At 34.7% G+C, this 25,294-nt stretch overlaps 1 protein-coding gene across 1 annotated transcript in view; it reads left to right on the top strand.

Moving 5' to 3' along the window:
* The window catches only part of LOC120860476 (ryanodine receptor 2-like), an 804,098-nt gene that overhangs the window by 301,866 nt on the left and 476,938 nt on the right, over positions 1-25,294 (top strand). The window contains exons 4-5 of the mRNA XM_040236295.1: positions 15,796-15,816; positions 23,410-23,424. Of these exons, the coding sequence (XP_040092229.1) occupies positions 15,796-15,816; positions 23,410-23,424 (36 nt within the window). The remainder of the gene's footprint in view (positions 1-15,795; positions 15,817-23,409; positions 23,425-25,294) is intronic.

Raw genomic sequence — 25,294 nt, 5'->3', positions numbered from 1 at the left:
AGTTCATCCCACCTCCATTCACCCTTGGTATTCATACATTTGTCTCTATTTCTTTTGTGATAAGATCATTTACACCATTTTTTTTTAGATTCCATATTTATGTGTTAATATACAGTATTTGTTATTCTCTTTCTGACTTACTTCACTCTGGACAATAGTCTCTAGGTCCATGCATGTCTCTCCAGATGACTGGATTTTGTTCCCTTTCACGGTTGATAATATTCCGTATGTACCACATTTTCTTTCGTCATTCATTTGTCAATGGACATATAAGTTGTTCCCATTTCCCCCCTATTGTATATGGTGCTGCAGTGAACATTGGGGTGTGTATGTCTTTTTTGATTTATGATTTTCTCTGGATTATTTTTATTTTTAAATAAACTATCTCTGTTAGAGTGCAAATCCCATGAATGCAGAGCTTTTGATCTGTTGTGTTCACTGGCTTTAGCATGAACACCTAGGACAAAGCATGTAATGCATCAGATAGTCAGTAAATATTTGCTGACTTGAGGCACTGAAAAACAGATTTTATAAACCGAAGAATTAAGAGGCTGAAAAGTGCCAACAATTTTGTGCCTACTGCTATGGTAGCAGTTTTGAACCTAAGTATAACATTGACTGTTAAGCACAGCTATTTTTCTCCTTGCCCTGCTCTACTCTGAGAGAAAAGAACTCTATTCAGAAGAGGAAGTGAGAGTAAACTTTGGGGGTTAGAACAGCATGCATCCGTGTTTGCCCGTCCAGGTCAGGTTAACACATGTCACAACTCAATTCCTGTTATCCCTCCTTCACTGTCCATGGTGCTCCAGTCCAGGTGAGAAATTATTTGGCCATCCCCTGTTGTGGTATCTTGATGAATCAGATAAAAATTACAAAGCTGTTCCCCAAGGGGGGGAAAAAAAAAGGATAATGTCTACATATACAGAATCTTCCCTGTAATTTCAGATTTAAGGACTTATGTGGAAATCAAGCGGCTCTTTTGACTTGAAGCTGCATAGTGGCAGAATCTATACTTTTTTGCAACTAACCTCAGACCTGTGAGAGCAAAACAGAATCCAGGGGCTCTGTGTAACTTAGAGACCAGATGGACCATCTGGACAAGGAAAGGCCAATGTGGGCAAAGTGACCAGGTGTGACTTCTGAGATAACAGTGAAGCAATTATCTCTTAAGACCCCAACAGAGCTGGGGTCGAGTTCTTTATGGGAATGGGAAACCTTGAAACTGTCCTTAGACCATTGACAGAGAGCAGAGAGCAGCGCGCCAAAGGCACAGAGAATGGGCTCTGCATTGTGGGCAACTGATGTCCATGGTTTTGGAGGCAGTGAGCCTGGTGTGAGATAAGAAGAACCTACTGAAATCACTGCATGGTCTGACATGAGAGAGAAGTGTCCCAGTGAGACCAGACAGTGCAAAGGAAGTGAGAAGTCAGAGACAGATCACAGCAGAGACAAGAAAAGAAGTAATTGTCAGCCGCAAAATTTAATACTTCGTTAGCTGAAGTTACTTGAATTTGTTTGTTCTATAGACTTATGAATAACTATGTTCCAAATCCTGTGAACAGTAATTGGTGAGGTAGAGCCTAAAGAGCTAGGAATGTTTTTTCCAGAACAGGGCATAAGTGGAATCTGTGCCTTATAAACTATAAATGTTTGAGGGAGGAGGGTGAAGAAATAAAAACAAGATGCCAGGGAAAAGATAAAAACTGAGATTTTCTTTACATACCCATGGCCTGGAGACTGTTTTATTTCTAATGGTATTAGTGTGTCTAACAATTATGAGTAGGAAAATGAGTGATATTGTGTTATTTATTCATGAGGTATAATCTCTATGCCTCCAGTATGGATTTGAGGTAAATGCTACATAGGTATTTAAATTCAGTAAATTTGTAGTTCGTTTCACCATAAAGAGTTTTTAGTTCCTTTGAAAATTATTCAAGAATTGCTTGGGAAGAAACCTGTGAACAGGGGATTCAGCCAATGATTAGATGACTCTGGTTGTGTTTTGTCAACACAACCAGATTATGGCTTCTTTCTAAGGTATTTAACTTGCCTGTAACTGTTGAATAAACTGTTCCCTGAGCAGACTGTTCCTAATTTCATTAATTTAATTGTTGCCAAGTGAACAATCAGTTTTATGAAGGAACTTGAGGTTTTAGTTTCTCTCTCTGTCTAGCTTTAGTTATTCTTTTTTTTTCTTAAACTTCTAATTTTATATTGAAGTGTAGCAGATTAATAGTATTGTGATAGTTTCAGGTAGCCAGCAAAGCGACTCAGCCATACATGCATATGTATGTATCCACCCTCCCAGAAACTCCCCTCCTATCCATGCTGCCATGTAACATTGAGCACAGTTCCCTGTGTTGTACCTTAGGCCCTTGTTGGTTATCCATTTTAAATGTAGCAATGTGTACATATAATCCCAACTGTATGTACACAAATTGTGTGTACAGTTTGTACAATCCCAAATTCCTTAACTATCCCTTCTCCTCATCGTTCTTCCCCTGCCCCGTAACCATAAGTCTGTAAGTCTTTTCATGTTTTGTAAATAAGTTCATTGGTATAATTTCCTTTTAGATTTTACATATAAAGGATATAATATGAAATTTATTTTCTTTTTATATTTTTCTTTTTTATTTCTTTTTCTGTATGACTTATTTCAGTGTAACAATTTCTAGGTCCATCCATATTGCTGCAAATGGCATTATGTCATTCTTTTTGATAGCTGAGTAATATTCCACTGAATATATGTACCACATCTTTTTTATCCATTAGCTAGTTTTTCATACAGTCCACTCTCTATCTAGATTGGATTCACTCCCTGAATAAACTCTATTTCCCCCTGATAGATTTCTCTTATTCTTACCACACTTAATTCGTCAACCTGCAGTTCTGCATCTTTCAGAATTTTACCCTGTCCCTCTATGCTTATGTCCAAGAAAGTGTCTTCCTTGAATATTTTCATAATCCTCCCAGCCAGAAGTAATATTTTACTCAGAGATTCATATCACTGGATTTTTGAATTTTTAATTTCTCTCATAATAATTTGGTATACATTACATATAATTTCTTTACATTAGAATATGTTTTTAATTTCTGAAAATGTTTTTATTTCACTTAATTTTTGAAAGCAATTTCAAATTTACAGAAAATTGTTTGAAAATGTCCCATAGCCTTTTCCCTTCTCCACATCCCTTATTATTATAAAATCTTGCCTTAATGTGGTATATTTGTTATAACTCATAAATATTACCACCCCAAGTTCATAGTTTACATTAGGGCCAATATTGACAAATCATTATTTAAACTTCACAGTTTACATTACAGTTCACTCTTTGTACTGTACAATCTAAAAATTCTCACATGGGCTTCACTGATGGTCCAGTGGTTAAGACTGTGCTAACAATGCATGGGATGAGAGTTTGATCCCTGGTAAGGGAACTGAGATCCCATGTGCCATGCAGCATGGCAAAAATTTTTTTTTAAGTTAATATATTATGTTTTGTATCCACTATTCCTGGTATGAGACAGAATAGTATCAGTACTGTAAAAGTCCCCTGAACTTCACCTTTTCATGCCTTTCTCCCTTCTAACCACTGATCTTTTTATTGGCTCCATAGTTTTACGTTTTCCATAATGTTATATAGTTAGAATCATTCAGTATGCCGCCTTTTCATTCTGGCTTCTTTCACATGGTGAGATGCATGTAATGTTTCTCTATGTCTTTCCTTAGCTCAAGAACTCATTTGTTTTTATTATTGAGTTGGCATTACTGACTTAATGGACATGAGTTTGGGCAAGTTCTGGGAGATGGTGAAGGACAGGGAAGTCTGGTGTGCTGCAGTCCATTGGGTTGCAAGGAGTTGGATACGACTGAGCAACTGAACAACAACAGTATTCCATCGCCTGGATATAGAGTAGCTTGTCTATCTATTTATCTATTGAAGAACATTTTGATTGCTTCTAAGTTTTGGCAATTATGAATAAAGCTGCTATAAACTCATGTGTAGACTTTGATGTCATCATAAGCGTCCAGCTCCTTTGGGTAAATATGAAGGAAAGAGATTGCTGCATCATATGGTAAAATTGTGTTTATTTGTGTGAGACTGCCAAACTGCCTTTTCTAGAGTGTTTACCTTGTGGCATTCCAGCTAATAAGTTCCTATTGCTGCATCTCATCATCAGCATTTGGTGGTATCAGTTTTGGATTTTGGCCATTCTCATAGTTGTGTAGCTGTATCTTACTGTTGTTTTAATTTGAAAGCTCCTGATGACATATGACATGCACCATCTTTTCCTATACTTACATGCCATCTCATATCTTTTTTGTGAAGTATCTATTGATGATACCTTTTGCCAAATTTTGAATTGGGTTGTTTATTTTCATATTGTTAAGGTTTTAAATTGAAATATAGTTGATTTACAATGTCATATTAATTTCTACTGTGCAGCAAAGTGACTCAGTTATACATATATGTACGTGTGTGTGTGTGTGTGTGTGTGTGTGTAGTTGTTCTGTAGTCACTGTGTCATGTCCAGCTGTTTTGTGACCCCATGAACTGTAGCCCGCCAGTTTCTTCTGTCCATGAGATTTTCCAGACAAGAATACTGAAGAGGGTTGTAGTTTCCTTCTCCAGGGGATCTTCCCAACCCAGTGATCAAACCCACATCTCCTGCTTCGGCTGATTCTTTACCACTGAGCCACCAGGGATGCCTATATACACACATGCACATATACATATGTTTCCTTTTCTATATTTTGTTCAATTATGGCTTATCACAGGATATGAGTATAGTTTCCTGTGCTATAGAGTAGGACCTTGTTGTTTATCGATTCTCTATATAATAGTTTGCATCTGCTAATCCCAAACTTCTAATTCATCCCTCCCCATCCCCTCTTCCCCTTGGCAACCACAGTCTGTTCTCTGTGTCTGTGAGTCTTTTTTGTAGATAAGTTCATTAGTGTCGTATTTTGGATATCACATACAAGGGATATTGTATTTATCTTTCTGTTTGACTTCAGTTAGGATGGTATTCTGTAGGTCCATCCATGTTGTTGCAAATGGCATTATTTCATTCTTTTTTGGGGTGAATATTATTCTATTGTATATCATATTTTTGCATTTTAAGATTTTTTTGTGTATTTTGAATACCAGAATTTTATAACATATACGTTTTGTAAAGTTTTTTTTCCCCACTTGTGAGTTGGCTTTTCATTTGGCTGCCAGTGTCTTTCACAGAGAAGAAGATTTAATTTTAATGAAGTCCAGCTTAACAATTTTCCTTTCATGGATCATGCTTTTGTCGTTATATCTATGAAAGTCGTTACCAAACCCAAGGTTACCCAGATAGCCTCCCATGTTATCTTTTAGGAGTTTTATAGTTCATATATTATTTTAAGGCTGTGACCTGTTTAGAGCTCATTTTTGTGAAAGTTTTAAAATCCGTATCTAGAATCTTTTTCTTTTCTTTTTTTTCTTTCCTTTTTTTTTTTTTTTTTTTTTTGTTTGTATACAGACATCAAGTTGTTCCAGCACCACTTGGTGAAAAGACTGTCCTCTTTTCATTGAATTACCTTTGTGAAAGATACATTGGTTCTCTTTGTGTGGGTCTATTTCTGTGCTGTCTGTTCTTTTCTATTGGTCCATTTGTCTGTTCCTTCATGGGTACCACACTGTCTTGACTACTGTAACTTTATAGGTGAGTCTTAACGTGGGGTAGTGTCAGTTCTCTTACTTTATTCTTCTCCTGCAATGTGGTTTTGGCTTTTCTGGGTCTTTTGTTTTCCCATAGAAGCTTTAGAGTAAGTTTCTGTCAGTATCCACAAAATAACTTGCTGATATTTTGATTGAGATTGCACTGAACTGTTTTGATTAAATCATTGTATACTCTTTGTTATACCCATCCCTTTTAAAAATAGTAAATGGATGTAGAATTTATTTAAGAGTTTATTATTATTCATAGTAGATTCATCCAGAGTTCATGTAAGATTACTGTTTAACTTGATTTTATTTCCCCCAGTGGCTAAGAAGAATGCCCATCATTTTTCATGACTGATGATTCCTTTCCTTATTTATTGTGATGTCATACATTAAGTTCATATATTCCCAGATGGGTTATTCTAAGCTGAATATTCTGTAACACATGTCTGTCTATTATTATACCAAACCAGTATTGATTTAATCACTTTATTTTAGGAACATTTTAATATTTAATGAGGCTAGTTTCTTCTCTTTTTCCCCTCACTAATTGTTCATACTCTTCTTAAATATTTATTTTCCCAGATGGATTTACTTGTGGTATTTAATCAAACTTAGTAATTCTGGTAAGAGCTTATACAGAAGAGAATTACTATATTTGCTTAGCACCCATCAGTTTGAATTCATTAACATTAAACTTTATGTACAAACCCCATTTTAATATATTCTATGCTTGAAAATGGAGATATTGGTAGTTTTGAGTTAGTGTATATACTCAGAAAGCAATGTAAAGAGTGTTACGGGAACTTTTCCTATTCTAAAAGAGGAACAACTTAAGAAGCAGTGCATCTTTGTCTTCTATTACTCAGTTTAAATTTTAAAAGAAAAAAATTTAAACTTCCAAGTGAAAATTCTAAATCTTTTCCTTACTAAGTTGAATGTAATATTGTGGGAGATGGCCAAGTTTACTGTATTGTATAAGTCTGTTTCATTGTTTGACATTATTTGACAAAATAACATTCTATCTAATACAAAAATCAGAATAAAGATAGGAAATTGGGCTAAAGTATAATTCAGTGCATTATTAGACTTACTTGTTGACTTCATTTGTTTAAATTTATGGTGAGCTTTTCTCCCAAATTGAAGGCAGAGAGAACTTTGTGGTCTTATGTTGTTTAAGAATGAGATGCCATCAGTAATAAATTCTACTAAACATTTAAAGGAAAATTAATACCAATTCTTCTTAAACTCCTCCAAGCAATAGAAGGCGAAGAAGAACTGAAGAACCTCTTGATGAAAATGAAAGAGGAGAGTGAAAAAGTTGGCTTAAAACTCAACATTCAGAAAATTAATATCATGGCACCTGGTCCCATCACATCATGGCAAATAGATGGAAAATAGTGGAAACAGTGACAGACTTTATTTTCTTGGGCTCCAGAATCACTGCAGATGGTGACTGCAGCCATGAAGTTCAAAGATGCTTGCTCTGTGGAAGAAAAATTATGACCAACCTAGACAGCATATTAAAAAGCAGAGACATCACCTTGCCAACAAGGGTTCGTCTAGTCAAAGCTATGGTTTTTCCAGTGGTCATGTATGGATGTGAGAGTAGGACTATGAAGAGTGCTGAGCACTGAAGAGTTGATGCTTTTGAACTGTGGTGTTGGAGAAGACTCTTGAGAGTCCCTTGGACTGCAAGGAGATCCAACCAGTCCATCCTAAAGGAAATCAGTCCTCAATATTCATTGGAAGGACTGATGCTAAAGCTGAAACTCCAATACTCTGGCCACCTGATGTGAAGAACTGACTCATTGGAAAAGACCCAGATGCTGGGTAAGATTGAAGGTGGGAAGAGAAAGGGATGACAGAAGATGAGATGGTTGGATGGCATCAATGACTCAATGGACATGAGTTTGAGTAAACTCCAGGAGCTGGCAATGGACAGGGAGACCTGCCGCACTGCAGTCCCTGGGTTCACGAAGAGTCAGACGCAACTGAACTGAAACAATAGAAGAGGAGAAATACTTCTAAACATAATCACTGAGGCCAGCATTACCTGCAACCAAAACCAGACAAGAATACCACAAGAAAAGAAAATTATAGGTCAATATCCTCTGATGAATATAGAAGAGAAAATTCTGTACAAAACTGAATTCAACAATACCTTAAAAGCATCAATGCCATGACCAACTGGGGTTTTTTCCAGTGATACGAGGATGGTTTATCATCCACAAATTAGTCAATGTGATATACCTCATTAACAAGACAAAGATAAAAATCATGACCATCTTAACAGAGGTAGAAAGACCATTTGACAAAGTTCAACATTCATTTATGATTGAAAAACTCTTCATAAAGTGGGTGTAGAGGGAGCATACCTCAACTTACTAAAGGTCATATCTAACAGGTCCACAGCTAACATTATACTCAACAGTGAAAAGCTGAAACCTTTTCCTCTAAGATCAGGAACAAGACAAGGATACCCACTCTTCCCATGTCTATTCAATATAGTACTGAAAGTCTTAACCAGAGAAAAAGAAAAGGTATGAAATTGGAAAGGAGGAATTAAAACTATCACACTTCACAGGTGATATGATGTTATATAGAGAAATGAATTCAGTAAGCCTGCAGGTTAAAAAAAAATCAATATACAAAAATTTGTTGCATTTCTCTACACTAATAGAAACTATCAGAAAGAGAAATTAAAGAAACAGTGCTATTTACAATTGGATCAAAAAGAATGGGAATACATTTAACCACAGTGGTGAAGAGCCTTTACACTGAAAACTATGCCATTGGTGAAAGAAATTGAATAAGAAACAAATAAATGGAAAGATATTCTGTGCTTATAGTAATGAAAACAGTATGGTATTAGCAAAAAAAAAAAAAATACATATAGATCAGTGGAACATAACAGAGAGCCCAGAAATATACCCATGATAGATGGTCAACTGACTTATGACAAAGCTGCCGGTGTGAACAATGGGAAAAGGACAGTCTCTTCAAAATAAGGTACTGAGCAAACTGGACAGAGTCTTGCAAAAGAATGAAAAGGGACCACTATTTTATACCATGCCCCAAATCAATTGATAATGATTAAAGACTTGAAGTTCTGTGACCTGAAACCAAAAAACTTTTGCTAGAAAACATAGGCAGTAAGCTTCTTGACATCAGTGTTGGTGAAGGTTTTCTAGATTTGATACCAAAAGCAAAGACCACAAAAGCAAAAATCAATAATTGGGACTGCATCAAATCTAAAAGCTTTCAGACAGAAAAGGAAATCATGAACAAAATGAAAAAGTAACCTATGAAATAGGAAATATTTGCAAATTACATCTCTGATAAGGTGTTAATATCCAAAATATATAAAGAACACATACAACTCAATAACAAAACGAAGCAATCTGATTAAACCATGGGCAGAGAATCTGAATAGATATTTTCCTAAAGACGTATAAAGGCCAAAGTGTACATAAAATGATGCTCAATATCTCTAATCATCAAGAAATGCAAATCAAAACTTTGGTGAAATCTAATTTTTTGACTGTTGGATGGATATAATAAAAAAAAAAATCCAAGTGTTGACAAGTATGTGGAGAGAAGAGAATCCTTGTGCACTGTTGGTGGGAATGTAAATTCATGCATCCACTGCAGAAAACATTATGGAGGATCCTCGAAAAGCTACAATTGAACTATCGTATGATCCAGCGATTCCAATTCTGGGTATTTATCCAAAGGAGAGGAAAAGACTAACTTGGAAAGACATGTGTTCCCCATATTTATTACAGCATTATTTTCAGTAGCCAAGACATGGAAACAACGTAAGTGAACACCAGTGGAAGAATTCATAAAGAAATTGTGGTATATGCACACAGTGGAATATTATACAGCCACAAAAGAAATATTTTTTGACAACATGGATGGAGCTTGAAGGGATTATGCTGGAACAAGTGAAACAGAGAAAGACGAAAACTATATAATTTCACTTTTGTATGGAATCAGAAAAACATACAGAAAAACTGAACCTGTAGTTCCAGAGAACAGATGGGTGGTTGCAGGGGCAGGGTATTGGAAGAGGCAAAATGGGTGAAGGTGGTCAAAGTATACAACCTTCCAGTTATAAAGTAAGTAATCCCTGGAAATACAATGTACAGCATGTTTGCTATAGTTAATAACACTGTATGCTATATTTACAAGTTAAGGTAGGAGATCCAAAAAGTTCTCATTACAAGAAAAAAATTGTAATATGTGTGGTCATGGATATTAACTAGATTTATTGTAATGATCATTTCACAATATATGCAAATATCAAATCATTCATTTAATATAAAGTTATGTCAATTATATCTCAGATTTAAAATATTAAAAGAATAAGTACTATTAAAATTCACATTACCATGAAGAAGTCCAGACCCAGACGGCTTCTTTGGTCAATTCTAAAAAACATTTGAGTGAGCAGTTATCTTAACTTGTTTCAGAATCCTCCTCAACTAATTACAGGATGTGAACATAGCCATGGTCCTAAACCATGAGAAAGATCTTGCCAGAAAAAAGTTGTTATATGTTTATATTCATCAAAGTAATAGACTCAGAAATCCTCTGTAAAATACTAGTAAATCAAATTTATGGATATATAAAATCTATAGCATATTATAGCTAACATGGAATTCAAGTGTAGTTAATGTATCCACAAAACTGATTAATGTCTTTGACATATTAAAAGATGAAAAAGGAAAGATTGTGTATTTTAATGAATAGCTTCAAAACATTTAAAACATGATTTGTTGCAAACTTAGTAAATTTGTAAGGTAAGAAACTCTTTAATCTGATAGAAACTATAAAATGGAAAACCAGTGAAATATTGAATTATTTTGGTCTATTAAAGAAGTGATGGTAGGCACTTTTGGAATTAAAAAGTATATTTAGCAAAGTTAGAACTCAGTATAAAATTTCAGCTGCCTTTTATATATTAGCTAAAATAAAAATTTCAAAATGAGTTCACTTATCTTAGTATAATTCTACAACATATGCCTCAGAATAATTATAATGAGAGATGTGCAAACCTTTCTATAGAAAATTGAAAAACATTTTGAAGGAAACTAAAGATGACCTAAAATAAAGAGGAATATATGATGTTGGAAGGCAGTATATTATAAAGATGGCAGTTCTCTCTAAGTTTATCAGTTAACCAGTGCAATCAAAATCAAAATCCCGACAGGTTTCTTTTTGTGTGTGTGTGCATGAAAATTTGTAAGTTTGTTCTCATATTACAGGAAGTAAAGAGGGTCAATATTAACAAATATAATGTTGAAGAACAAAATTGGAGCCTTTGGCTACCAGATATCAAAAATTATTTTGATGGAATAGTGGTTATGATAACAGGAATAGAAAAATAGGCCAGAATAGAACAGAGTTTATCAGTACCTCTACAGGTTAGTAACTTGACTTATTACAGAGGTGGCAGTTCAGTGCAGTGGGCTCAAGAATTATCTTTCTGTTAAAGACAGTCAGGTCAGTTGAATAGCTAAATGAAGGGAAAATGAATCGAAATTCTCTCCATAGTACCATATACTCCCCAAATCAATGCCAAACAGATGGTAGGTCTCAGGTAAGAGTTAAGATAATAAATTGTCTCAAAAATAATGTAGAAGGGTCTTTTCAGGACAAAAAGCACCAGCAATGAAGGAAAAGATTCAGAAATTATACCCAAACTAAGAATGTCTGTCCTCAGAGTTACCATTAAAAAATGGAAAAGACAGGACACAGATGTGGAGAGGATATTTGGAAAGTATGAACCGTTCTGACAAATCAGTAAGAACAAAAGCAGATCAACTCATGGCAAAAAAATGGGTAAAAAACTTGAACAAATATTTCACAATGGAGATATTCCAGATTTCCAAGCATATGAAAAAGTGCTTCATCATATGTCAGGGAAATATAGCTGAAAACTGTGATGAAGTATCACATTCCCCAGAAGAGCTAAAATTGAAGACTAGTAATACCAAGTATTGGCAAGACGGGGAGCAAGTGAAACTAATATACTTCTGATGAGAATTAAATGCATGCCACCATTTTGGAAATCTCTTTGGCTGTATCAACTATAGCTAAACATTTATAAGTCCATGATCAAGAAATCCCACTCTTGGTATATACCAGTGGATATATATATATTCCTATATTTACCAAAAGATATGTACAAGAATGTTCACCACAAAATTTTTTGTGATAGCCCCAAGCAGGAAACAACCCAAATGTTCAACTGTTCGGTGAGTCAAAGTCACTAAGTCATGTCCGACTCTTTGTGACCCCATGAACTATACAGTGTATGGAATTGTCCAGGCCAGAATACTGGAGTGGGTAGCCATTCCCTTCTCCAGGGGATCTTCCCAACCCAGGGATAGAACCCAGGTCTCCTGCATTCTTTAACAGCTGAGCCATAAGGGAAGCACATTCAACTGCTGAATGGGTAAATAAATTGTGACATATTCATATGGTAGAATATTATAAGCAGAGAAAATGAATTACTTACCAATACATGTGACACCATGACGAATCTTAGAGACCTAAAGACAGCTAAAGAAGCTAGATAAGAAGAGAACACAGGCTGTATTTCCAAATTAGAAAAATAATGGTGATAGAATAGTAGTTACCTTTGGAGAGGGCATGAAGGCAGCATCTAAGTTGTAGGTTCTGTCCTATTATTAGATCTGGGTGATGATTACGTGGGTTTGTTTATTTACTTGAAGTTTTATAAAGTTATATATTTTATGAAGTAAAGTTTTATGAAGTTATATATTCAGGATTTATATTCTGAATTTGTTATATTTATTAAAAATGTGGGCCCTCCAAACTGTAATTTTACTTAAAAAAATTGAAATGACTTTATTGTCTTTTGAATCCTTGAACACACTGTGCAAATTTCTCATGTTCTTCTTCTCAATCTTAATAATAAACATGTGCAGTGGAGAATTATTTATAGGGTAGTTTTTTGTTTTTCACATTTGTCTATTCTTAAAAAGGGTAATGGATTGCAGGCATGTATTAAATATTTCAAATACTTTTTCTTGTTATGCCTTGATATTAAAAATGTTATATTCTTGATGGATGTTTTATTGTTGTGTTGTAATTATCTAGGTGAACTTTATCTAGGTGAAAAAGCAGACCTGCTGTTTGAATAACTGAAACTAAGTAAAATATTTGATATAATAAGAATCTCTAGGTTCATTTTACATTCTCTTATTTTGATGTTAACACATTGTATTTACATGACACTTAACCATAAGAAATACCGGGTGAAAACTTCCAAATTAGATAGAGACTAAAAGTTTGAAGCAAAAGAGAAGCAAAAAGATGAGGTATCTTGGTACTGGCATACAGAGAAGTGCTTATGAGAATGCGACTTTGAAGTTAAAAACCCGATTTCAAGAACAAATCCAATCTTTTTTTCCAACAACTTTGTTGTTGTTGAGGAAAATTTGTAACACATTTGCATGTCATTTGTTTCCTCATATATAAAATGCAGGCAGTAAGATTACATGTAAAGTGTTTAGCTCAAAGTCTGGCACATAGTAACTTCTAACTATATGACTTATCGGTTTAATAATAACATTTTTTACCTTAAACAGTAAAATAAGTTAAGCAACTTGGAAGAAACAACCAAATTTGTTTTTGTAGATTATTGAATAGTTCATGTTTATGTACCCTAATTTATAATTTATATGTCCATTAAACATATATAAAATTATTGAAACATGCTAATTGTATATATTGAATAAAATATGAATACAAAAATGGAGATGTCATGGGGATGTTTCAGCTTTTGTATGATTCTATAATAAAATTTAGATTTAACTACTTTTGTATTATATTCTTAACTTATGTCCTTTTTGCTAAATCAAGCTGTTCCTTAAATGACTGTTTTATTTTTTTTAATGGAAATTTTGTTTTTATTTGAAAATAAGATTGCTCATTTTTGGTCTTAAAATATGTACAGATGGTAAAATATTTATTTTCTCTAAATTAATGGAGTTGATACATTAAAAAAAAATCCCACATACTTGGATAAAAAATTATTGGAATATTCATTTATCTTATGTGCTTTATGGATTTGGTAATTGTTTAAACTATAAAATTGATCCAGTTCATTGTGCACTTTATATTTTCCTTCCTTGATGAGCTACATATAAATCATTCTATTTTTCACTGTTAATAGGCATTTAATTAAATAGTTCTTATTAGCATTCATAAGTGTCATGAAATCTCTCTGCATCACTTATGCATAGTTACAGCTTTTGCACTTTGAACTCCAGATCATTTGTCTTGTCTTTTATGTTTAGCTGAAATTTCACCTCCAGCACATGCTGTTGCTATGCCTTTCTTTGGCTATTTGGATACTGAGTCTGTTATATTATTGCTAACTAATTCCTGCTTCTTAAGAGACATTTTCTGTTTTATAATATAGATCTTTAAAGACCATTTATTACTAACAACTAGTAACTATGACTCGATTACAGGTTCTCTTTCTTCTAGAAAAATCCCATAGCACTTTATGCTGGTGCAAGTGTGTGTGTGTGTGTGTGTGTGTATGTTAAAACTGAGATGTGAAAATAATGATGGGATAATGCAGTGTCTTTGTTAATCATTGAAAAATATGACATATCTTATTTTCCTGGTAAACATGAAAGGGCAATCATTTTACATTTCCTTATTTTTCATGAAAGGAATAAATATAAGAATTTGTTCTTTTAAAGGTAGAAAAGTGAGTAATAATTACATTATACTTGCCATGATTAGATTGCTTTCCTGTGACTCAGGATGTAAAGAAATATATTCATTATTCTAATAGATTTCATGCTTCAAATAAGGGCTTGAACTTTAGATAACAGCTAAATATCTTGAAAGTGTATAGTAAAAACCAGGACTTTCCATTCAGTAGTGTTCTTTCTTAAATGACAATGTATTCTTAAGTTCAGAGGTTGGGAGTAGGCTTAGAAGAGATTTTTCTGAAGATGAGGTAAATTATTGAAGAAGCCAAAATGCTCTGTTACAAGTAATCTGTTGAATCTATTGAATTTCACTGGGCCTTCAAAACAATCCTACCTGTATACTTAGGTTGATATTTTTATATCACTTTATAACATTTAAAAATATTTAGTTTGTATGTGAATATTATGCACATTTCCTTCTTGAAGCTTGTTTACTAAGGAATGGAGGTTCTTAGTTATGGCAAATATTCCTGCCTGGATAGTGTGAGCTTTTGACTCAATTAATGAATTTTCTAAGGAAAAAATTGCAAATAAACTTAAATGAATGAGGAGTTTGAAGCACACCTCAAGTTTCACTGATTACCAATCATATGTGCTAAAGAAGGGAGGTTGGTTATGCAAACTTAACCTTTAAGGTGAGAGTGTTGAGATTTTAAAATTCTGATGGATTGAGCAGGAGAAGGCAGTTTTTGTTAACATATGGCTTTGTGATTTGTTCTGTTTTACACTTTGGATATAATTATATTCACTTATTTTTTAAAGAATCACATAATGGTTATACAACTAACATGCATTCATTAATAAATATGTTTTAAATAATATTTTGATGCAGTTTCAGAATTATTTGGCAGCATATACCATTTTTTATATTGTAAATTTTTAATAAGAGTGGAAAGATTTGGCTAAGAGAAATTTAATTATATCAGAGATGTATAGTTAGATGCTGTATTTCTAAATGGATCTTTTTTATTAAATAGATTCTTTTAGTTAGAGGAGAATAGTGGTTCCTGAATCAAAGGTTTGTAGGTTTGAGAATGTGATAAATGTTCAAGTTTGCTTTTGAATATATTAGGTTATTTTTATTTCATGTACCTGGTACATATTCAGCCCAATGCCTTTGAAGTTCTGATAACTAAATTAATTGAAATTTTTTTTGTTTGTTTGAGATTAAATGCTATAAATTAAAAATTTGAATACTGTTACCTGTCCTTCAGAATTGGAGATAGGTTTTGGTGCAGGGACTACATTTCAGTTTATTTAAGTGACACTAATTAAAACCTTGCCAGCTATTTATTTGTTTGCTTATTATTTATCTTGGCTTTTTCTTTCCGCAGAAGGTTGATGTGGAAAAATGGGTATGTGTTTCCTAAGAGATTGTGATCTGAATGGCTGCATGTCTGCTGTTGCCTCTAATCTTTTTGTTTGGCTTCCTGGTGTGGCTGGTACTATTAGTATTCAAAGTAACTGCTATGTTGTAATTAATACATATTTTACCAGTCTTCAGTTGGAACTTTCTAAATTTGTAGTTTTGTTTCTTCGAAAATGGGATCTATTCAAATATTCTCTATTACTAGAACATTCATTTCAGTTCAGTCACTCAGTCGTGTTTGACTCTTTTGGACCCCATGAACAGCAGCACCCCAGGTTTCCTTGTCCATCACCAACTCTACCTGAGCTTGCTCAAACTCATGTCCATCGAGTTGGTGATTCCATCCGACCATCTCGTCCTCTGTGAGTCCCTTCTCCTCCCGCCTTTAATCTGTGAGCATCCGGGTCTTTTCCAGTGAGTCTATTCTTCACATCAAGTGGCTAAAGTATTGGAGTTTCAGCTTCAGCATCAGTCCTTCCAGTGAATATTCAGAACTGATCTCCTTAAGGATGGACTGGTTGGATCTCCTTGCAGTCCAAGGGACTCTCAAGAGTCTTCTCCAACACCACAGTTCAAAAGCATCAACTCTTCAGTGCTCAGCCCTCTTCATAGTCCAGCTCTTACAACCATACATGATTAATGGAAAAACCATAACTTTGACTAGATGGACTTTTGTCTGAAAAGAAATGTCTCTGCTTTTTAAAATGCTGTCTAGTTTGGACATAGCTTTTCTTCCAAGGAGCAAGTGTCTTTTAATTTCATGGCTGCAGTCACCATCTGCAGTGATTTTGGAGTCCAAGAAAATAAAGTCTGTCACTGTTTCCCCATCTATTTGCCATGAAGTGATGGGACCAGATGCCATGATCTTTGTTTTCTGAATGTTGAGCTTTAAGCCAACTTTTTCAATCTCTTCTTTCACTTTCAAGAGGCTCTTTAGTTCTTTGCTTTCTGCCATAAGGGTGGTGTCATCTGCATGTCTGAGGTTATTGAAATTTCTCCCGGCAATCTTGATTCCAGCTTGTGCTTCATCCAGCACGGCATTTCGCATAATGTTGTCTACATAAGTTAAATAAGCAGGGTGACAATATACAGCCTTGACTTACTCCTTTCCCTGTTTAGAACCAGTCTGTTGTTCCATGTCCAGTTCTAACTGTTGCTTCCTGACCTGCATATAGATTTCTCAGGAGGCAGGTCAGGTGGTCTGGTATTCCCATCTCTTGAAGTATTTTCCACAGTTTATAGTGATCCACACAGTCAAAGGCTTTGGCATAGTCAATAAAGCAGAAGTAGATGTTTTTCTGGACCTCTCTTGCTTTTATGATGATCCAACAGATGTTGGTAATTTGATCTCTGATTCCTCTGCCTTTTCTAAATCCAACCTGAACATCTGAAAGTTCATGGTTCACATACTGTTGTAGCCTGAAGTATTTTGAGCATTACTTGCTAGTGTGAACATTATCATCTCTATATAATTGGCTTTGTTATTATGATCGTCGAAAGGAAGACTTCCTGGCCAACAGGGAAGACTTGTATTATTAATATTGTATATCTTTTACTGAAAATCTTGACCATTTAATCTTAAGTTCTTATTGTTTAGCTCTTATATTTTTCCATGTGCTATAGAAAAAGACTTTAAATATTCATATAATCTTAAAAAGTGAAGGGGAATGATAAAATATTACAAGGAAATTTAACAGTTGCCAGGAATCTGGGTATAAGTTTGAAGACCAACGGAGTGACAAAGTGTGTACTGTGGCCAAATTACGTTATTACTGTTGGCTTCAGTTTCTTCAACTGTTGAGAAAGGAGGGAAAGGAGGGAGGCAGGCAGACAGGGAAAGAGCCTTCTGATTCTGAACTCCTTGTAATTCTGAGTGGAAAATAGAATCTCCTTTTCCACCACTGACATTCTGGATCTACTTTTTTTTTTTTTCCCCAAATGAGCAAAACAGTGAGGCCATTCATTGTTGTATTGTTTTGTTGTTTGCTCTGTGACTTAATATCATGAATCAGCGAAGATTGGGTTAACTGATGGCTTCATTTTATTTTCATTGTTTTTCTTGATTCTGGGATGCTTTTCTCCTGAGGCAACATTTTGAGACGTTTGCTGTCTTTTCAGTAGCCTTTCAGTTGTTTCCCAGTCATATGTCTACCTGGTGTGTGTGTGTGTGTGTGATTCTTTGCTCTTTTTTCATTTATTTCAGCCCTTTATTTAAGGGATGTTTTGTTTATTAAATTTACCATTTCCTTGATGATGACACCCTTGTGTGGATTTTGGAAAACTACTAATTCAATGTTATAACTCTGGAAATAATTTTAATTCTTCATCTGTTTCTTCATAACTAGTCTATTACTAATTTTGTTCAATCCTTTCCTTTTGAAATGTCTTCTCTTCTTTGCCTGTGGTTAAAATTCTGATCCAAATTCATCTTGGAAATGGAAGCCTGTTTCTTTCTAAGAATGTGTGTTTCACCTTTTTCTGCTCCTTCCCCAAGATCAGCCATCCTAAGATAAGTCCCTCTCTCATCTTTTTATCCCTTCACTTACATTCCAGTATTTCTTTGCTGTATCCAAACCAGTATTTCTTAAACTAACGACTCAAGCAACTTTAATTCCTTTGGAAATAGAGTGTGTAAATGAATAAAACCCCTTTTTACTATCATCTGGAAGTATTCCCATTTTTCCTCTGTGCCTTTGGTTGCTTTCTTGATCCTGCCTTCTTGTGTAGTTTTTCTCTCTCATTTTCATAATAATTTCTCATCTCAAAATTTATTCTTGGTATGTTTATTTGCAAACCTGTAAGTTAGTGGTTGCTTTCTAGTTCCCTGGAAAAGGAAATGGCAACCCACTCCAGTATTCTTGCCTGGAGAATCTCATTGATGGAGGAGCCTGGTGGGCTACAGTCCATGGGGCCACAAAGAGTCAGACACGACTGAGCGACTTAACTTTCTAGTTATGAGAAAGTACTGGAGAGAACCCTGAGCTGACAACCATGCCACTTAGTTTTGCCAGTGAATCAATTTGTAACTTATGTGTAGGTCTCAGGAAATTTTAGATTTGAGTTATTTCTTTCTTTGAAAATCCACAGAGGTCCAATCGTATGCACTTGCTCTAGGAATTTTGAAAGTGTGCTGTCACAGGTAGAATTTGTTCCCTTTTTCTGTCATTTGAAGAATAACAGAAAACAGTTCAACCCTCTGCCTACCAGTCTGCCTCGGGGTTCCTTCTGCTGTCCGCTTGGGTTAAATTAAGAAGGGATCTAGGACCTTTCTCATAGGTACTCCACAGCCATTTCAAGACAATTCTTCCGCACTCAGCTTTCTTTATAGTCCAACTCTCACATCCATACGTGACCACTGGAAAAACCATAGCCTGGACTAGACGGACCTTTGTTGGCAAAGTAATGTCTCTGCTTTTTACTATGGTGTCTAGGTTTATCATAGCTTTTCTTCTAAGGAGCAAGTGTCTTTCAATTTCATGGCTACAGTCACCATCTGCAGTGATTTTGGAGCCCAAGAAAATAAAGTCTGTCACTTTTCCCATTGTTTCCCCATCTATTTGCCATGAAGTGATGGGACTGGATGCCATGGTCTTTGTTTTTTGAATGTTGAGTTTTAAGCCAACTTTCTCACTCTCCTCTCATCTTCATCAAGAGGCTCTTTAATTCCTCTTCACATTCTGCCATCAGGGTGGAATCATCTACATGTCTGAAGTTATTGATATTTCTCCTGGCAATCTTGATTCCAGCTTGTGCTTCATCCTGCCTGGCATTACTATGTACTCTGCATAGAAGTTAAATAAGCTGGGTGACAATATACAGCCTTGATGTACTCCTTTCCCAGCTTGGAACCAGTTCCATGTCCAGTTCTAACTGTTGCTTCATACAGATTTCTCTGTATGTTGCTGCATACAGATTTCTCATGAGGCGGGTAAGGTGTTCTGGTATTCCCATCTTTTGAAGAATTTTCCGCAGTTTGTTGTGATCCACACAGTTGAAGGCTTTGGCGTAGTCAATAAAGCAGAAATATAAGTTTTTCTGGAACTCTCTTGCTTTTTTGATGAGCCAACGGATGTTGGCAATTTAATCTCTAGTTCCTCTGCCTTTTCTAAAACCAGCTTGAACATCTGGAAGTTCACAGTTGATGTACTGTTGAAGCCTGCCTTAGAGAATTTTGAGCATTACTTTGCTAGCGTGTGACATGAGGGCAATTGTGTGACAGTTTGAACTTTCCTTGGCATTGCCTTTCTTTGAGATTGAAATGAAAACTGACCTTTTCCAGTCCTGTGATCACTGCTGAGTTTTCCAAATTTGCTGGCATATTGAGTGCAGCACTTTCACAGCATCATCTTTAAGGATTTGAAATAGCTCAACTCAATTCCATCATCTCCACTAGCTTTGTTTGTAGTGATGCTTCCTAAGGCCCACTTAACTTCGCATTCCAGGATGTCTGGCTCTAGGTGAATGATTATCTGGGTCATGAAGATCTTTTTGTACAGTTCTGTGTATTCTTGCCACCTCTTCTTAATATCTTCTGCTTCTGTGAGGTCCATACCATTTCTGTCCTTTATTGTGCCCATCTTTGCATGAAATGGTCCCTTGGTATTTCTAATTTTCTTGAAGAGATCTCTCTACTAGTCTTTCCCATTCTATTGATTTCCTCTTATTTCTTTGCACTGATCACTGAGGAAGGCTTTCTTATCTCTCCTTGCTATTCTTTGGAACTCTGCATTCAGATGGGTGTATCTTTCCTTTTCTCCTTGCCTTTAGCTTCTCTTCTTTTCTCAGCTATTTGTAAGCCCTCCTCAGACAACCATTTACCTTCTTGCTTTTCTTTTTCTTGGGGATGGTCTTGATTATTGCTTCCTCTACAATGTTATGAACCTCCATCCTTCAGGCACTCCTTTATCAGATCTAATCCCTTGAATCTTTTTGTCACTTCCACTTTATATTCCTATGTTAATTTTGTTGCTAATCCCTTACCTGTGTAATTTTTAAGAAGACACCGCAGTAAAGGTTCTTTTAAAACTTCTAAGAAAAGTCCATTTATAGAGGTATTAAGTTTTATAATCAGTTATCATCTCACAAAACTAAAATGAGTTAAAAATAATCCAGTGTTGAGGTGAAAGGCATAATTATGGTGGAAAAGCTTTGTATATCACTGTTTCTTTTTGTATCAGTAACAGATTGAATATAATTATGCATTCTCTTGAACTCTGATATTTTATTGCAATTTTCAGAATACAGTATTGCTGTTTGATTTGTTTTTCTATTTGTAATCATTGGCATATGCTAAGAAAACCCCTTAGGGCTTTTAGATCTATCAGATCAGGTTTCATAAGCTTATAGATCAAAGGCTCCTGCTTGTTTTTATCATCCATTAGACTCCCAGGGCAATATTTGAGTTAAAATGTAAGAATTGCTATTTCTTTTCCTGGTTTTCATGTTAATGTAGCATAATGGGAAGAGGGAATATGTCCCCATCTCTTGCTCACATTTGACACTTCATCTGACTTGTCCATTCTGGAGTAATTAAACTAAACCTGAGGCACTGAATTGCTGCCACTTGGAATTTTACCCTAAAGAACTAAAATTTCCCTCTTTGTGTTTCTGTGTGAATTAATTTTCATTTTCAAATTTCTTCTAAGACAGAAAGCACCATGCCTGGCCTCTGTCTTTATAGTTGTCCGTCTCCATATGTTGTCTAATATTTTATCTCTTAAATAATTATACTTACTGCATGCATAAAAATGATAATTCTTTTCACCTAAATCAGAACTATTTGTTTCAGTATTATCATTCCTGAGTTTTTTTTTTTCTCTTATCATTTTCAACTTGTAAGGAATTTTTATTTTTATTCTTTTTCTGTTGCTTTTTATAATTGTGCCATTGACATTGAGATTAAAATAATATATTTGTCCTGTATATTTTAATGTGTTTTACTTTCTTTCTTGCCCTGAATGATCCCTTTTGGATATCTCATAAAGAAGTAAGCCAAATGAACCAATAGATGATTTGTACAAAAAGTTAATGTCAGTAATGCCAGAAATAACTTTTCATGTTCTTATCTTTTGAAAATAATGTGTGTCTGTTACATCTGTTCTTCTTTCTCTTTGTATGATGGCTATTTTAGCTTTTGCTTACTTACAGGGCTCATTTTTATTTAATCATTTATACAGATTACTCTCTTCCCTGGCTTGCTCATGCTGCCTTGATACACAGCTAAAAATTATGACGAGCAGACTTCAAAAACTGAATTGACCACTTTTTTCTATTTGCTACAATTCTGAAGTAGTTCAACCTAGGTAATTGACAAAAAAACAAGCTGAGACTATTTCTGAAAGAAATATCTCCAAAGCTTAGATAAATTAAAAACCACAAATCTCATGAAGAAAGTATCTATTACAAACCATGTTCTGTCACATGATTTTGAAGTTTTTCTTTGAATTAGGACTTAAAATGATTTTTTTGCAATTCCTCAGTGATATTCTGTATCACTGGTGATCATTTGTAGACATGTGACTAGTCAGTTTCAACATGGAAAATAAGTTCCAGGATATTATTTACCATGAATATTTACACAGGCTCTGCTTTCTGAGGTGAGAATGAAATGGTTCTTTACAATTTTTCCTTAAAATTATAATACTGAAAATGAAAGAATCAATCATGATAGAATTGCCATTTAGTCATGTACATATTACTCTGTCTGTATGTTTCAGGGAAGCAAGTGTGGTATTTAACATCTGTGTTAGAAAACTTTCCCTTGTTTTCTTAAAAACTAATGTGGATATGTGTGTGTTTTCCTCTGTAGGACTTACATGCTCCTGGCAACTAGATTTTGCCCTAAGTTGTCAAATATAATATTTTTCCTTCTTCACTCTTTTTCATCTGTGTATCTCTCCGAGGAATAAGAAGTCAAAGAAACTTTATGAGTCTTAAGAAAAAGAAAGGAATATATGTACATGTATATATTTTGTAGATGAAAAAGGGCTGTTATAATATAAATCATTAGTGGTGGCTGAGTCACGAGAAAAAGAAAAATTGTGTGACTTTTTTCTTTGAAATTCACATATAATAATATGTAGTGCCTAAGGAATTGCTTTTGGTCATTTTTTGCATGAAATATGGGCAGCCCATCACAGCATATTAATTGTCTACTGTACCTGTTTCTAATCCACTATTTTGCTCAAGTTAGCTGAGTTGCTGTTTATATTACTGCATTTTTATGTAACAGATGAAAAAAATCTAGACCATTTTCAGAGTATAATTTGAAGAGTATACTTTTTTTGATATGCTTAGAAATGTTGTAAATTGAATCACGCATTAAAGTCAAACAGCATGTTTTCACGGAAAAAGAATGAACTAATCTAAAAACATATTAAAAGAGAGTTTTGCTTGCTACAGCTTTTCTCTAGCATGTAGTTGACATTGAGTTTTGTTGTGACAACACAGTGGATATTTTTTGTTTATTATTCATGTTACTCCACTTACAACAATGTAGTCTTTATAAATAGGAGGTTTTAAAATGTCTTTGAAATAATGTGTATTTAATATTTTCTCTTTTTTCCTTATGCCCCTACAGAAATTCATGATGAAGGTAAGACATTGAATCATCTCCTGTACGTGTATTACTCTGTATGTTTAATGTTTGGTTCGTCACATTTGTTTAATTTTTAGATTTGTGGCTTTTTTCTTCACTTTTTCAAGTTTTAAAAAATTAAACCGAACTTTGAACTTTAAATCTAAGTAAGTACATCCCACGTTTAAATTTTTCAAAAATGGCATTTTATATCTTTGGGGCACATTGTGACATATTAGGTCTGACTTAGCCAATGTCAGGAATTTCTTCCATTGAAGCACTTATTTTTTCTACAGCTCTCCATTTAGAATTTTTACTGTGGGGGCTGTATAGACTGTTACATGTTTATACACTATTGCATGAATGTAATAGGAAATTCATACACTGGAAAACTACAAGAGACACCAAGAAACTCCTAGTGAATTGCTTACTCCAGGAGAAGTGAAAATAACTCCACCTCGTATTTATTTATTTATTTATGGCTGTGCTGGGTCTTTGCTGCTACACGAGCTTTCTCTAGTTGCAGCGAGTGGGGCTACTATCTAGCTGCAGTGCATGGACTTCTCATTGCAGTGGCTTCTGTTGTTTAGAGCACAGGCTCTAGGGCACACGGATTTCAGTAGCTGTGGCATTGGGCTCAGTTTCCCCTGGGCTCTATAGTATGGGCTCTTGAGCACAGGCTCAGTAATTGTGGTGCATTGGCTAAGTGGCTCCGTGGCATGTGGGATCTTCACAGATCAAGGATGGACCTCATATCTCCTGGACTGGCAGGCAGATTCTTTTCCACTGAACCACCAGGGGAGCCCCTCAGCTTCTTTTTATTCCTCTATCAAATTAGAAAAATGAAAACATTTTAAAAAGAGACAAACTAAAATTGCGGAGTAAAATCCATGGTCGTGTCATTGAAGGACACATGTAGGGGAAAAAGTGGCACAGCAGAATGTTGTTGTTTGATGCAAAACATAGACATGTTTTCATTTTTATATACCTACCACATTTCCCTATAACTTTAACAAAATTTATTTTTTATCCTAAAAGCTGAGGAACAATGTATAGAGAAGCTGTGTTCAGGTAATTAAGGCTTCATATATTTTGAGATGTTAAAGTAATATCACTTCCAAAGATGGAAACTCTGAAAAGTATGAAATTAAAATTCTGAATGTAGATTTAAATGGTTGCTTAGAAAAAAAGAAAGCAAAGTATCCGTGTCTGTCTGTGGAGTTACATTCTTGTTTAACAAAACTGTGAAGGGGGCATTCTGTTGACACATGGATCCATTCATTAGCCTTAAGAATTTAACAGTTTCAATAGAATGACAGAGCAGAGTCTTTATTTGAAGTCCCTGTCAACAAGGACCCAAAACATATCCCAGAATTTCAAATAATTCCATCTATTATTTTTCAGTAAAAAATATTATTACCTTGCAAAGAGAAGAAATGAACTGCTCAATGAAACATATCACGAAATGAAGGATTTGGTTGGAAAATGTCATCAATAGTGGGAAACATAAATATGTTCTCTCTTTGCAAATATTAATAAATAATAAATTTGGGTTTGATTTTTTTTTAAATTAGCAGTTTTGCTCACTAAATCTGCATTTATTGTACTCATTTTATTAGTACTATCTCACCCCTATCCAAATCTCTTGTCAGTTTCATATCTACGCTCCCTTGGAGGATGGTGAATGGGATAGTTCCCTGAAGCATGTACCTCAAGTTCTTTCATGAGCAGATTCATATAAAAATCAATGCCAATAGAAAAATGATGTCCATTTAGTTTAAACCAGGTGGCATACCTAAAATAATTTAGTTAGGCTGTGATTTCATTTAACTGCAAGGTCAGAAACTCAGTGACTTATTTTTATACCTGTATTGAATCATCTAGAAAG

The sequence above is a fragment of the Oryx dammah genome, unplaced genomic scaffold (assembly GCF_014754425.2).
Source record: "Oryx dammah isolate SB20612 unplaced genomic scaffold, SCBI_Odam_1.1 HiC_scaffold_11077, whole genome shotgun sequence".
NCBI classification, from domain to species: domain Eukaryota; kingdom Metazoa; phylum Chordata; class Mammalia; order Artiodactyla; family Bovidae; genus Oryx; species Oryx dammah.
This window is presented reverse-complemented; position numbering and strand designations above follow the sequence as displayed.